Source organism: Lissotriton helveticus, chromosome 12 (genome assembly GCF_964261635.1).
Source record: "Lissotriton helveticus chromosome 12, aLisHel1.1, whole genome shotgun sequence".
Taxonomy (NCBI): Eukaryota; Metazoa; Chordata; class Amphibia; order Caudata; family Salamandridae; genus Lissotriton; species Lissotriton helveticus.
In genome coordinates, this window is record NC_136073.1 from 253,096,431 (window position 1) to 253,111,052 (window position 14,622).

The 14,622-nt window shown below is 42.8% G+C and overlaps 1 protein-coding gene across 3 annotated transcripts in view; it reads left to right on the forward strand.

Annotated features, from left to right (window-relative positions):
• TANGO6 (transport and golgi organization 6 homolog) overlaps positions 1 to 14,622 on the forward strand; it is a 591,842-nt gene that overhangs the window by 38,468 nt on the left and 538,752 nt on the right. For all 3 annotated transcript variants that reach the window (XM_078668284.1, XM_078668285.1, XM_078668287.1), the window contains exon 2: positions 1,746 to 2,398. In XM_078668284.1, the coding sequence (XP_078524410.1) occupies positions 1,746 to 2,398 (653 nt within the window). The remainder of the gene's footprint in view (positions 1 to 1,745; positions 2,399 to 14,622) is intronic.

Consider the following 14,622-nt stretch of genomic DNA (forward strand, 5'->3'; position numbering starts at 1 on the left):
TTGCTTAGGGGTGCCCGTCTATCACTACTTCAAGTACCTAGGTACTCTTTGCCTTGGGATGTAAATAACGTTCTGAATCTGTTTCTTTCCTGGCAAATCAACAATATCTGTCAAGGAAGGAGCTGTCAGACAAATTAGCAATGCTCCCTTGCCTGGTGTCATCTCAGCAAATCTCTGACATCAGGGCATTAGGTAGGTTGTGCTACTCTGATGCTAACATGTTTAAATGTGAATTTGGTGCAGTATTTGGCACAGTTTTGTTTTCATAGGTACTGACTCGGCCAAAAAGGAGTAATGTGACCACTTGGAGCACCGCATGTTATAGGAAGAAAGAGGGGACAAGAACAGTGAAGCAGGGCTTTGTGGACTATGCTGGACTGCGATTGGCTGGAGTTATGTTGTGTTTTTTCCCCGGTGGCTCTTAGGAAACATAGTGTTCTTAAAGTGAATCTTCTTGGCTGCTGGAGAAAAATATATCCTCACCTCCGAGTCCTTTATAGAATAGAAACTTTCCATTACAATAGCTAGGAAATGTTTCATTCTTCACTTAAAAACATTAACTGTCGGTATGTCCCAGGACTCACCTTACGATTTGTCCCTTTGTTTTTTTTCACCAATGATTGCAGATAAGGCATTCCCTCTCCATCTTAAAATCATTGTATATGATTCCCACAAGGTAGTGTTAGAGACTTAACGCTTCACTCTGAAGTGTGCTGCAATCAAATGAAGATAGACATAATTGATGCAGTTAGTTTGTCAAAGAGCATTGAAAGTCCCCATATTTTGTGTGGTTCAACTGTGGCAATGTCTCCACAAGTGAATATGTTTTCTATTAAGTGGGAAAAATGTTGCTTTGTGCGTTTTACCCAATCTTACATCTATGCATTTTAGGCATTTTTTGATAGACATTGTCGTACGTTTATGGATGACAAGTGTATGCCTCTCAGTTTAATTCTGTGGTGTTGTGATGCTCAACTGTTCTCAAATAGATGGAGCAGGCTATTCATTGGAACCAATTACATGTCTGTTTATACAGGTTCTCCCCACAACTGGCAAACTGTAGTTTGGCAGAAACTCAAAACATGCTCTCCTCGTAATATTCAAGGGCTTTGAGACATAGGTGAAAATGCACTATACGAGCATCTGGATATATTTTAATATTACTCCTAAAACACCATAACTTCATTACTCTTTCTTTTTATGTTGCTCACACTCTTCTATTTGTTTCAGCTGAAGTACAAATGAGAAATTTTCCACGACTATCCACAGTATCAAACATGCCTTGCTGGCCTCTAGCACAAGTTCTCACCCTAAAATGTATGTAAATCATTTACACAGCCATAGAACATCCGTTAGCTTTACCAATCCAAGCAAAATTTCAAAAATTGAAAATAAGACCACAAAGTGGAGTCCATTAATCATGTCAACTAAAGCCAGGCATTGTTCAAGGCTGGTCAGTAGTTGTCTTTCACAGTGTTTGAGGCTCTTAAATATATATATATATATATATATAGTTGTCTTTCACAGTGTTTGAGGCTCTTAAATATATATATATATATATATATATATATATATATATATATATATAAGATATAGTTCTTGTACTTTGAGAGTAACGAACCTTGGTGGGTCACTAACATCAAACCATTGCAATGTTCTGTTATGGAAAAAAAACTGTGTTTCAATGTTAAGGACAAAAACATAATGTCAAACTAAGTAATGACTTGTTTCTTTTACTCTTTTAGAATTGGACACCGCTTCGCCTAGCACAGCAAAGGGAGATGCTCTCCTTAAAAATTTGCAACGCAACCTGGCCTCGGTTGAGGAAAAACTTAACAATGATACCAGATACAAGGAGCTATGGCGCGTAAGGGAGCAGATGGTAAAGCAAGCCACATGGCTCGAGAAGTCTGAAGATGTCACATGGACTTTCACCTCTGAAGCCTTACTGCTGCTGCTGTGTTTGAAACATTGTATGGTTGAGTTAACTAACTCCTTCCAACCGTCACAACCCAACCTCAAGACCCCGGAGGCTGCTCCTGCTCTCTCTCCTGACACCTTGAGTATCTCCCAGCAGAGGACTGTTCAGTCTGTGCTGCAGTTTGTCATCACTCTGGGCATTTCTGCGTATCTCATGCCTGGCATTGGAGTTCCGCTGAGGCGCCGCTCTGCATTTGGGGCGGTGGTTGAGGATCTAGTGACTTGCACTGGGACACCTAGTGCAACACGCAGGCTCTTCATTAGCTGCACAGCACTGCTGGAGGTGACGCACCATCCTTCGCTGGGCAATCTTGTGCTGACACGTCACCTTGGGGATATCATGGCAGGCCTCTGCCAGCTGGGGTTCTGCCCAACAAAAACAAAGGCAGAAACAGCAGTGCCAATGCAAGAGCTGAAGGTACTTCATCCTTACAGAATTCATGTATTATTTTATTTTTTTACTGATGTGCAATGTAATGTATATCCAGTTGTACGGTGTTTTGTTATTTTGTTTTGTTGAGTGCACACATTAACCTGATTTCTGCTTGGTGTCCGAGCAGCAGTAAAACCCTTAGTAAATAATGAAATACAATTAGCGTCAACATAGGTTTAAAGTTCTTCCTAAATAGCAGGTGATTTCCACTTTTATACCAAAGGGTAGATATTCAATTTAAATTGTAAGATGAGCTAACAGTCAGCTCAATATTTCACACAGTTTCATGGATCTCCTGTCATCTGGCTCCTTAAGGTATATTTCATGGTGCTGCTAGGTGTGTAGCCAGTTAGTTTGCTTGTACGGCTTTTCCACATGTAACTAGTGTAAAAAATGCAGTGCATGGGCAAATGATCAAACCACTTGAACTTCATCATTTTGTACCGTCTGAGGTTTCACAAAATCTTACGTTGGTCCCATGTAAACACTTTCACATTAACTAAAATAAAAACACGTCCAGCACTGATCTTTGGGAGTGTACCCTCCTCCCTTGCTAGACCTCCGTAACTTGAAGGTCTTCTCTATTGCGCTGGTCTTCTCTACACACCCTGCCTATTTTGGTGTAGATAAACTTTTGTTTTAAAGGATCAGTCCACTCCAGGTAGAAGGTCTTCTTCTGAGGATCCTGGGTTTAAAGCAAGCTGGTCCAGTCTTCTTTCTTTAGGCAGCTTGGCAATCCTTCTTCCAAATCCACTACAGCTCCAGCAGTGTCCTGATGAAAGGGTCTGAGAGTGCCACTTTTATACCTAATGCCAACCTGTGTGTGCGGGTCCCTCGCTTTGTCTACCCCATAACTGGTTCTACTCAGTTCTTCTTCTTCCCCAGGGTCTGGCTCCAAACTGTCTAGGGTAACAAAGGGTAGGCAGGCCCAGGTGTGAGCTGCATTTGCCAGTAACAGAACAGGCAGCTTCAGAAACCAGGAAGGAGGTGGGCACAGCCCTTTGGCTACCCTTTGAAGCTCAAGAAGGGGTGAGTATACTCTTCCACCCAACCATTCCAATCGTGAGAACACCACGCTTCCCCACACCCAAGGTCATTTTATCCCCTATCTGAAAGGAGTACACATAAATCCACAGGAGAGCTATTAACAGTCATGTGACCCTGGACACTGGAAGAATGGCACATTTGGTTTAGGCAGGAAAATGCCAGCTTTCTAAAAGTGTAATTTTCGGAATAATAACTTAAACCTGACTTTACGATTAAATAGGATTTTAAATTACAATTCAAATGAGGGTTAAGAAATATTTCTGTATCTATTCCCAAACTAAAGTTATCACACATTAACTTTAATAAGGTAACCCAGTGTTAGTCTATGCAAGAATTAGCCTTGCTACGGTAAAAACGACTTTATGACTTTGTCACTGTTGGAACAGATAAAACATAAATAACATGCATCTGCCCTGTGCTACTTTAAAGCCTATCTTAGGGGTGACCTGTACGTTTTAAAAAGAAACATTTAGGTCTGACAAAATGTTTATTTTGCAAACTCGAAATGGTAGTTTAAAACTGCTTTACAGTACTATTTTAGTGGATTGTACAATGAGTGCTGCAGCTCTCTTGTAGTATTTACATTACATGCCCTGGGTACATATAGTACCATATACTAGGGGCTTAAAAGTAAAATAAATGTACCTATCAGGTGTATACCAATATTACCCTGTATAGAAGGGGATCACAAGCACTTTATCACTGATCAGCAGGAGTAAAGAGTGGAGAGTACTAAAAGCCAACAAAAACAGGTTCAGCAAAGGAAAGGGAGAGGAGTTGGCCTAACGGCTAGGGCGGTCGACCTCGAATCTGGGGAACTGGGTTCGAGTCTCGGCAATGTCGCTAAACATCCTGTGATTCTGGGCACATCACTTAATCTCCCCGTGCCTAACAAAAATGAATGTGTCCTCATGTAATGCAACTGGTGCTATGTAAAGCGCTCTGGTACCCGATTCGGGTCAAGTTCACTCTATATAAAACTCTGTAAAAAAAAAAAAAGAAATGTAAAAGCTAAAATCTGGGGTGACAGTTAAAAATGGGCCAGATCCAACACTTTCCATCATGGGATTCTTTCTGAATTTATAAAAGGTATAATGTGTGGGATCCCAGAATACCTTTTTAATAAAATCAGATGTTCAAATTCAAATATAATGGAACTATAACACAATCCCATAGCCAACACTTGTTTTTTCCTTTCCATTTTAGTAAATTAAATTTGTCAAATTAGGTATATCCTAATACATTTGACGTAAAACGCCACTGCATTATATTGCTATTAAATAAAAAAAAGGAAAGCTGTACATTTTTACACCTAAACTGGTTCTGGAACCGTGTTAAACTGGCCATGCCCTTTTAAGAATCTCGTCTCTGTAGTATCCCATCATGCCTAGCAGAGTTAGGCCATTTGTTTTTAATTCCATAAAAAATCATCTTGAACACATTCCGCCTACATTTCAGCTGCATTTGAAAAAATGCTCAATTTTTCCGGAGTTCTTTTCTTGGTGTCTGAGAATGTTTTGCTATTTTTTCTGCTTTTTTCCTGTTAGTGTGAATAATATGTGTATTTTTTCCGTTGGGGTGTTTTTCTCCCTCCTTGTTTCTCTGTCACTATGCTTGCCTTCATCATCCTGACTGTGACGATGTCTTTTTTTTGTCTTCCCAACCCACACTACTGAGGACTGTGGCATTTGTCACAAAATATCGTAAAGGACTTTGCGTTGCTACTGCATCAATGATGGGGCGTTCCTCTTCGAACTCCCCGAAGACAATAGGAGCTTGAATCACAAACTGTATTTTGTAGTACTACAGTAGTACTATTATTACAAAATGAAATTTACAAACCTACTGCCGGAGACCTCTGCTTCCCTCATTCCTGTCTTTTCTGTGTGGAGATCTCTGCTCCGGTGGCAGAGAATCTAAAAACTGGGTGGGGTTAAGGGAAATGTAAAGAGTGCTTTGGAAAGAGTACACAATAAACTTCCACAAAAGAGTACGACCATTGCAATTCACAAACTACACTTCTGAAGTAACGACATCCCTATCTGTGTCAAAACAAGCCTACACATACTCCGGCCCAGCCTTGGAGTAAGTCAAGCACCACATATGGCCAGAAAATAATAAAGGCAAGGAATTAAAAGAATACCCCTTAGGAGCTACTGTTCGATAAATGAAAATAGTTTGACATTTAAAAAATATAAATAAATATGAAAGTATTTTATTTTATTTCTCACCAAGTCACCCGAACAGATGAGGCATGAATATTTAGTGACAATTAGTCAGTGATTTTTTTTAAATATAATATAATATATATATATATATGAGCAAGGCGACTGGGATCACCAAAACGCGTCTTTCTGAATTGTACTGGTTAAAGAATAAAAGAACTTTGCATTGCACCAGCAACCGGCATATGAAAGTGTCTGTTTCTCTCCTGACGGTGCTCGTCACAGCATTTGGAGTGTTACCTGATATATATATATATATATATATATATATATATATATATATATATATATATATATATATATATATATATAGAGAGAGAGAGAGAGAGAAATAAAACTATTAAACATTTACTAAAAAACAAGCACTGGCGTTGCCAATAGGTTTCGCATTTGGAAAGTTGGAGCTATTGGTTTTGTAAATGACATTTTATATTTATATATTGTTATTGACAATGCCAATAACAATATATAAATATAAAATGTCATTTACAAAACCAATTGCTCCAACTTTCCAAATGCAAAACCTATTGGCAACACCAGTGCTTGTTTTGTGCTTATGTTCCTGGTTAATTTCTGAAGGGAGCCCTAAAAGCCAATGTGTGGGTACTGTCAAACAACACCATATGAGCTGGTGACTGATGATGTTTTTTCCGTTAATCACCATGGAAATAGTTTGGCAGTAATTTGTGTTGTTTTTATAGGGCTGTTTGAAGTAGGCGGGTGTGAAGTTGGTTCGTGGTTTTGAGGGAGCTTGTGTGGGTGGGGGCGATCCTGTTTAATGGAGTTTGCAAGTTACCATGGCATTTCAGGTGTAGGCTGTGATGTTACCAAGTTCCCTAGTGTATCCTGGCATACACAGGCGCTGGCTTAAGCTTCATATTAACAGATGCCCTTAGCGTGAAATAAATTACTGAATAGTGTTTCTGGTTAAGTTTGATTACCTGCTCCACTAAGATGATGCTCCACTAAGATGATGGCACATCCCGCCTTACTTTTACACTTGTGTGTCTTTGGGAAAGTGTGGCATAAATGAAATACGCGTCTGATGGTTACAGCATCAAAGGCTTGCATGCATAGTACTGATTGAGATGCATGACTAGAAGTAGGAAGGTGTAGGAAAGGTGCGGCTATTTAGTCTATGCCGCAGAATCGACTGGTGGGCGGCGTGATTTCTAATGATTGCACTCGTATCAAGACGTGATGGAAAGTGTAGTGCAATTGCGGTAGTTTGTTCAGGCATAGGGAAAAACCATAAGCCGTAGTAGGACCCTGGTTTCACATGTGGGGGACTCACGAGCAAGCATATCGATAATCAAGCATATGGCATGCAGAACAATGAGAGGCGTACAACAGAGCGCCCTGTAATAACTTGAGCATCGTGATAAGGCAATAAATAAGGAGTGACATGGTCAGTCTATAAGCAACGTAATATGCACAATCGGAATGACCTCATACATAATACGACACAATAACGGCAGGTTCATTTCAGCTTGCAATCAAGGTTACCAAGTGCGCGAATTATAAGGTATGAATAAATAGTGAGCCATGTGCAGGGGGAACCAATGAACGTTAATATCCAACACGAATTGCGATATAAATTAACCATAGCAGTACTGATATTGAAGGAGGTACCAGAAAAGAATTAGATAAGGCCGCTAGCATTTCTGCTATTCACAAGGGGGGACGGTGTGATAGTGAGAAGGAGGTGGGGGGGAAGCAATTCTGGTCCAATTGCGCAAGTCTTACCGCCAAGTCCGGAATGGGTGAGCTTGGGTGGGGGAGGAGGTAGGTGTCTGGCGGTTCCTAAGTGAGGAAGGAAGGGGTCAATCATGCGTATTATTTGAATCGCGGTGTGGCCGGATAACAGAGAGGGACTCACCAGAATTTAGGAATACGGAGTTCAGGGCTGGAGATTATCGAGTCGCTGAAGCGTACTCGTATGGCTCAATCGCCTGCAGATAGGGGAAGGGACGGATGTATGGGTTAGACACAGCTTGCCCTCAGTGCTGGGTCTCCTAAAAGTACGCGCTGACAGTGCTTACCGGTTACAAGGTGAAGTTAGCTGAATAGCGTGTGTGAATATAGGGGAGCCCATTGAACCCGGTGCGTCATATATGGAGGCGGGACTAGAGCTGGATTGGGCAATGAAGGTCAGGTGGTGAAGTCGTGAAGATTAAGGAAGGACTGCTACTCGAGGCCCCTAGCGGAATCAGCAGTACTGAAACCCACACAACGCCCACGTTTTCGGAATTTTAAGCATGTGATGTGAAAAGTGTGCTTACAGGAACTACTCTCAGCTGGATAAACCCTTATATACAGCCTCTCTGGGCAGGTTTTGTGTGAACGTCATCACAGACGTAATGCAGGCAAATGGCCGGAGGGAAGCCGGATGGGGGCGGGAGAGCCTGGTGGGGGGGCGGGAATGCGAGCGAGGGGAGAAGTGTGGCAGGCAGATGCGCGGAGGGAAGCCGGATGGGGGCGGGAGAGCCTGGTGGGGGGGCGGGAATGCGAGCGAGGAGAGAGAAGTGTGGCCGGCGGATTAGGGAGATGCGCGTGCTTGTGTGGTCACGTGACCCGCTTTTGTGGTCACGTGACTCACATGCACTGGGAAGAAACCGCAGTGGTTTGACGAGTCGGATCAAGCCCTTGAATTTTCGCCTATTACATTCGCAAGCGAATGATAATAGGCGAAACCTAATAACTAGGTGCATAACCTTTTACAAACTTTACTAAAAATGAAATAAAAAGAAAATTGCTATTGAGGGTGGGTGATTTTTTTTTTTTTTACTTATCGATAAAAATATTTATCAATTACATTAATGTATTACAATATGAAATGAAATGAAATGAAATGAAAATGAAATTTGTAAAGCGCTACAGTTGCCCTGAGGCGTCCAGGCGCTGTGACTAAACAGGATTGCCCTCAGACGAAAAAACAAGGATTCTGGTTACTGAAACAAAAAAGTTTTAAGTTGCTTCCGAAAACTGGTTAAGTTGGAATTGCTTCTCATGTGCAGGGGGAGGGTGTTCCATAATCCTGCTACATTATACGAGAAGGAACGTCCTCCTGCTCTGGCTTTAAAGATTCTAGGAGTCTTAGCCAGAGATGCAGATGAGGAACGAATATGGAATAGGAATATGTTATTATTTAATACACAAATAATTTTAATTATTGTGCTGTAACATTTGTGTAATTCTAGGTGAAAAAATAATATTTAAAATTAATTAACATTGACGTTATATAATACCTTAAAATATACTAAATATTTTTTTAAAGAATAGTAAACTTGAATCCTTTTCCCTATACTTTCCCATAGGAGATCTCTGTCACAGTGGCAGAGATATCCACCAGCAGGTGAAAAGATAATGGTAGTAACTTTGCACTAAATTCAGAAGTAGAAGGCTCCATCCCCTGATGTGAGCACACCTAGGTGTAACTCTCCAATCGCAAATGGTGACTAGCAAAAATAGGTGGAGAGTTAGAGCTGGGTGTAGCAATAAGTATATACATGAGTAAATATAATTGTGTATATTTACCCTTGTGAATCCGGCCCTAGTAAGTGAATTAACAGTTTGTTTTGTAGTCACTGCCACTCATACTTGCGTAAGACCATTTTCATTCATAGACGTCGAGGATTGCTGTATACTTTGGGTCATCATTTTATAAATTGTGCAATGCGGAATTCCCATGTATAATTCCGCTTTGCCCAATTAGAAGATGTCTCCATGTATGGGAAGAGCAGACTGGGTTTTACTGGCTTGTAACAATGCAGGCCAGTATTCCCAGACCTTACCCGACCCCAGCCAAGGCATGCGTGGGAGCATGTTGACTGATAACCTGCTCAATGTCTCTTTTCGTTTCCTTAAAGCTTTCATGTGGTGTCCAGAGATTTGAAGGTATTTGGTAAAACCCAGAATTAAATATACCTTTAATTCAATTCACTCTAGTGCGCCATTGGTCTTATAAATACGTAATTTTTTGGTACTATACTAAGGATGATTGAGAAAATGATGCCTTTGTCAGGATATCCTCTAGCTTAAGTTGCTAGCTTTCAATACCATATAGGTATTTTTACCAGTCAAGAAGTAATATGGTCTTGAAGGTTAGTGACTAAAATATACACAGGCTTTCCTCATTTAAGTGCAAACTTCTAAGCATCAGTAAATCCCACTGAAAGGGACATGGCCCATGTCAGCACAGACAGGTACATCTGTTAACGCAGGTTTTCAAGCAAGCAAGCGCACTCTCAAACTAAAATACCATCCAGTGAAAATAAAGTAAGAGACAATATATAATTTGTTGTTGAAGGAGGCATAGCTTTCTTTAAGCTTTCTTTAAGCTAAAGACTGACAACATAAGAAATGACCTCATCATGGATGTAAGCCGATTCCCCAACCACATCAGAATGTCTAACACTCAACCTAAAAACAAGGCATCCTGGCTGTACTTCGATACCTACTCGGAAGAAGCAATACACAAACTGCTCTGCACCTTGAAGCCCTCTAATCACCTCACAGACCCTCTACCTGCTAATGCTGTAAAAGACTTCATCCCCTTGCTCCTCCCTCTCTGGACCAAAATCATCAACAGCTCCCTACAACAAGGCCTCATTCCAGACTCCCTCAAGGTGGGGCAAGTCACGCCTATACTCAAGAAACCTACAGCTGATCCGTCTGACCTAAACAATTACCGGCCCAACACCAATATCCCCACCCTGGCCAAACTGCTGGAGAAATGTGTCCAACTCCAACTAACAAAACACATTGATCAATTTGACCTCCTCAACCCTCATCAATCAGGCTTCCGAGCGAAACATAGCACAGAAACAGCTATGACACACATAATTGATGACGCCCTCCAAATTCTTGATCGCAATGAGTCCTGCCTCCTCATCCTTCTTGACCTCTCTTCAGCATTTGACACGGTCAAACATGAGAACTTGCTGGAGCTGCTAAGCACTAGAATGGGTCTATCGGGAACTGTTCTCAAATGGTTTTCGTCCTTCCTTCACAACCGGTCTCAGAAGTTCAAGATCAACAATGTGCTATCTACACCCGTGCCTGCAGATCTAGGTGTTCCACAAGGATCCTCCCTCTCCCCCACACTGTTCAACCTCGTCATGGAACCGCTCGCCACCCTGCTCCAAGCCTCCAATGTCCAATTCCATATGTACGCTGACGACACACAACTTTACCTAAAGCTACAATCCCCGGAAGATATCAAACATCTGAATTCCACGCTTATCAACACTCAATCTTGGCTGGCCGATAATCACCTCAAACTAAATGCTCTGAAAACTGAGTTCCTACTCATCTCACCCCCGGCGAAAATTTCCACCACCCAAACCTGGCTCAATAACCTAACAGCACTCAATGTCCATCCTACCATCGTGGACTCGGCGAAATCCCTAGGCATCACACTCGATGCCAAGCTCAACATGCAGCAGCACGTTAGCAAAGCCACAAAAGGAGCTAATTTCCAAATCAACGCACTGAGGAAAATTAAACCCTTCCTCACTGCCGAAGACTTCCGAACTGCTGTACAAGCTTTAGTCATCCCTCGAATAGACTACGGAATTGTGGCCTTCAGCGGACTCCCGCTATCCACAACAGCACCCTTAAGAGCCTCCCTGAACGCTGCCGCGAGACTCATTACTGGCTCAAGAAAACATTCGCATATATCCCCAGACTTAAAGTCTCTAAAATGGCTGCCTTTTGAAGCCAGAATACAGCTAAAAATTGCAGTTATGACACACGCGGCCGTGCACCACAATGCACCCAACTACCTCGCTCAAAAGTTGTCTATATCAGGAGGTTCGAGATCCAATAGAAGTGCAAAAAATCTACTCCTGAAATTTGTAGATTCCGGAAAGAGAAAACATACAAGCGTTCCTTCTCAGGAATGGCACCCAGGATCTGGAATGCGCTCCCTCCTGAAACCAGGCTTATCTCCTCCACTGCACTCTTCAAGAAAGAGGTGAAATCCATCCTTCTGGCCAAGATCTCCTGAACCTTATAGGGGCTGGATCAGAGACTCTGCATTGCTTTGTATCACTGTTCACCTTGTCCTTTGGCACTATACTTCTACTTGGTGGGGACACTACTACGTTACTCTCTTACTACCGACCAATATATGATACACTTTGGTTTACTGATTCACTCTCCCGATGCCCCCACTCAGTGTTCTCTCTATACTAGGACATTGGTATAAGCCATCCACACACCCAAGGTGTACCTGAACACCTCTGTAGTGGGATCAATGACTTGTGCCGTCTTATATTACTTGTTTACCTGATTGTATATTGATAGGTTTTATGTATGTTATTATTATCCTACCATGTTAGTGACTATTATACTGCTCCCACTATCTCTGTTCATTCCTACTGCCCCTGCCCTGTCTTTGTGAAGCGCTCTGATATCTGTAAGGATCTTGTTTGCGCTATATAAAACTTTGAATGAATAAATAAATAAATAAATAAATAAATAGCAATATAGCTTTGTGAAAGTAGTGGCAAGGAAAACTAATATCAGGGGGCATTTTGGTGTTTTGGGAAGTCAAAAAGATTTTTTCTTGCACTTTTTGCTTCATCCTTTTCTGTATGCTGGGTACTGAACTCCAGGGTTTACAAGCATATTTTCAGATTTTATTTAATTATATTTTTATGGGAGAGTTAAAGAAATACTTGACCTTTTTTCAATGTTTTCATTAAGTAGCTAATTTGCAAATGGCAATTCCTAATCCTGGTGCTCCCCTCCTATCTTACACCAGCCCTCTACCCTTGCAGCATCTGATCCTTGTGGGCCCCATGAGACCTGCTCCTGCACAGGGATGGTGGTAGTTGGCATCCAGTCCTGAAATTTCTCCTCGAGAATGGATCAGGATGCATGCTCTGCGGCAGAGAATGTAGGTCATGTCTGCGATAGACAAGATGGCAGACGGTGCCTAGGCCGCAAGGGGTGTAATGCTGCTTCGGTTCATTGCAGTCAGCACGCCCCGAAGTAAGACAAACAGCTGGGATGGCGAGGGCACAGGTTCTGGGCGCCCCCATGAAGACCTCAGTTTGGGTTGCTGCGGACCGGAAGTATGGCTCTGAATCACAGTGTTCTGTGAGGTGCGACCTAATCTCGGACAGCCCATACTGAGGAAGATCGATCAGAGTTCTACTGGAGGCAGGCCCTCCTGATGAGTGGACTCCAGACCCATGGGGGTACCCATACCTGTTGCTGTGGGTTGTTGGCTTTTTGGAGGAGGACCCAGGGCAGAGGTATTATTCACCTGGATGGATCTCCCATTTCTAAGTCGCACCTGACTTGGCCTGTCAGTGGACCTGGTACTGACCCTGCATGGGTCTGGGATGGAGAGGGACTCTGCTGACTTCTCACATGAGTTGACTGTGATGCTGGGGATATCCTAAGAGGCAGCACTGGATGAGGTAGGTAGCTAAGTCTGGGTGTGTGATGATCTTGTTTTGTAGCCAGAACCATAATCCTGCCAGATTCTATGAGGTTCACAGGAACCTTGAATTCACTTTAGTAGACCGCCGCTGCACCTTTCCTCCCACGCAGCACAGATAGTTTGCTGGGTGAAGCTGCTATGCGGTCGTGATGCCAGTGTATATAAACTGGACTGCCTGGGGTGACGCTGAGATAGTGCTTGAGCGACCAAGCTGTTGGGGTAGAGCAACTGCTCCCTCTGTTTATTGGTCCTGTAGTTTGCGCACAATAAGCAATGCAAGGGTCAGCAATTTCGCCCCCTACTGGAGTGGTATTTAGGAGCCTAGACTGGCCCTTCTCTCTGACTCAGGGTCTTACTGGAGTTAGCATTCAAATTCTCTGAGATAGGCCTATGATACAGAGATTCAAGGCTACAGGTGGTTACCCCCAACCCCCCGCCCCGGACTGGCTGTGGGCATTTCCAGATGGGCCTTCAGGAAGTAGACAGCTGCTAGTGTGAGGTCTACAACTGATAAGACTGCTCTCTTACCAGCACTATATTGGGAGGGGGTAATGTTGACCTGTGTTATCCAACTGACTGACACTTGAAGAACCGTAACTGCATATAGCATCCCTTCTCGATTTTCATCTGGGCCTCATTGGTACCCATGGAGAATCTTGATTCAGTCTCATTATTTTTGCATCTGGTGGGATGGCTGGGGGATATCATAAAAAAGACTCACTGTGGACCAGGATAATCAATGCCTCTCTCACCCATGGCTCCCTACCCGAGTGCCTCAAATTGGTCAGGTTGCCCCATCCTAAAAAAACAAACACCTCTGACTCCCATCAACTCCCGCCCCATTTCCAAGATCCCTACTCTGGCCAAACTCCTCGAGAAATGTGTATACGTGCAGCTCCACAATCACATTGAACAATTCCTACTCCTCGACTCCTGTCAATCCGGCTTCCATTCGAGCCATAGCACAATGACCACATAGTTGGCAATGCCCTGCGCTCACTCAACCAAAATTAATCTTGCCTCCTTATCCTGCTGGATCTGTCTGCAGCCTTTGACTCCAAGAGCCATGCTACCCTAATTGACCTTCTCGAACATAGGATGGGCCTCTCTGGCACCGTGCTAAAATGGTTCTCCTCCATTTTACACAACTGATTGCAGAGCTTCTTAATCAATCACACTCTTTCTGAGCAGTTTCCACTATTGCTGGGCGTCCCCCAAGGTTTTATCCTTTCCCTGACACTGTTCAACCTCTATATGGAGCCCCTTACTGTAATCCTCAAACTCTCCCGTATTGCCTACTATATGTATGTTGACAACACCCAACTCTACATGAGAATAGCTGACATTGAGGACATCCACTTCATTAACGTCACCCTAGCAAAAATGCAACAACTGCTAACTCTTAACCACCTCAAACTCAATATCCGTATATTGAATTCTTACTGATCCCTCCACCCACTACCACCCCTAAAGTCAATGAC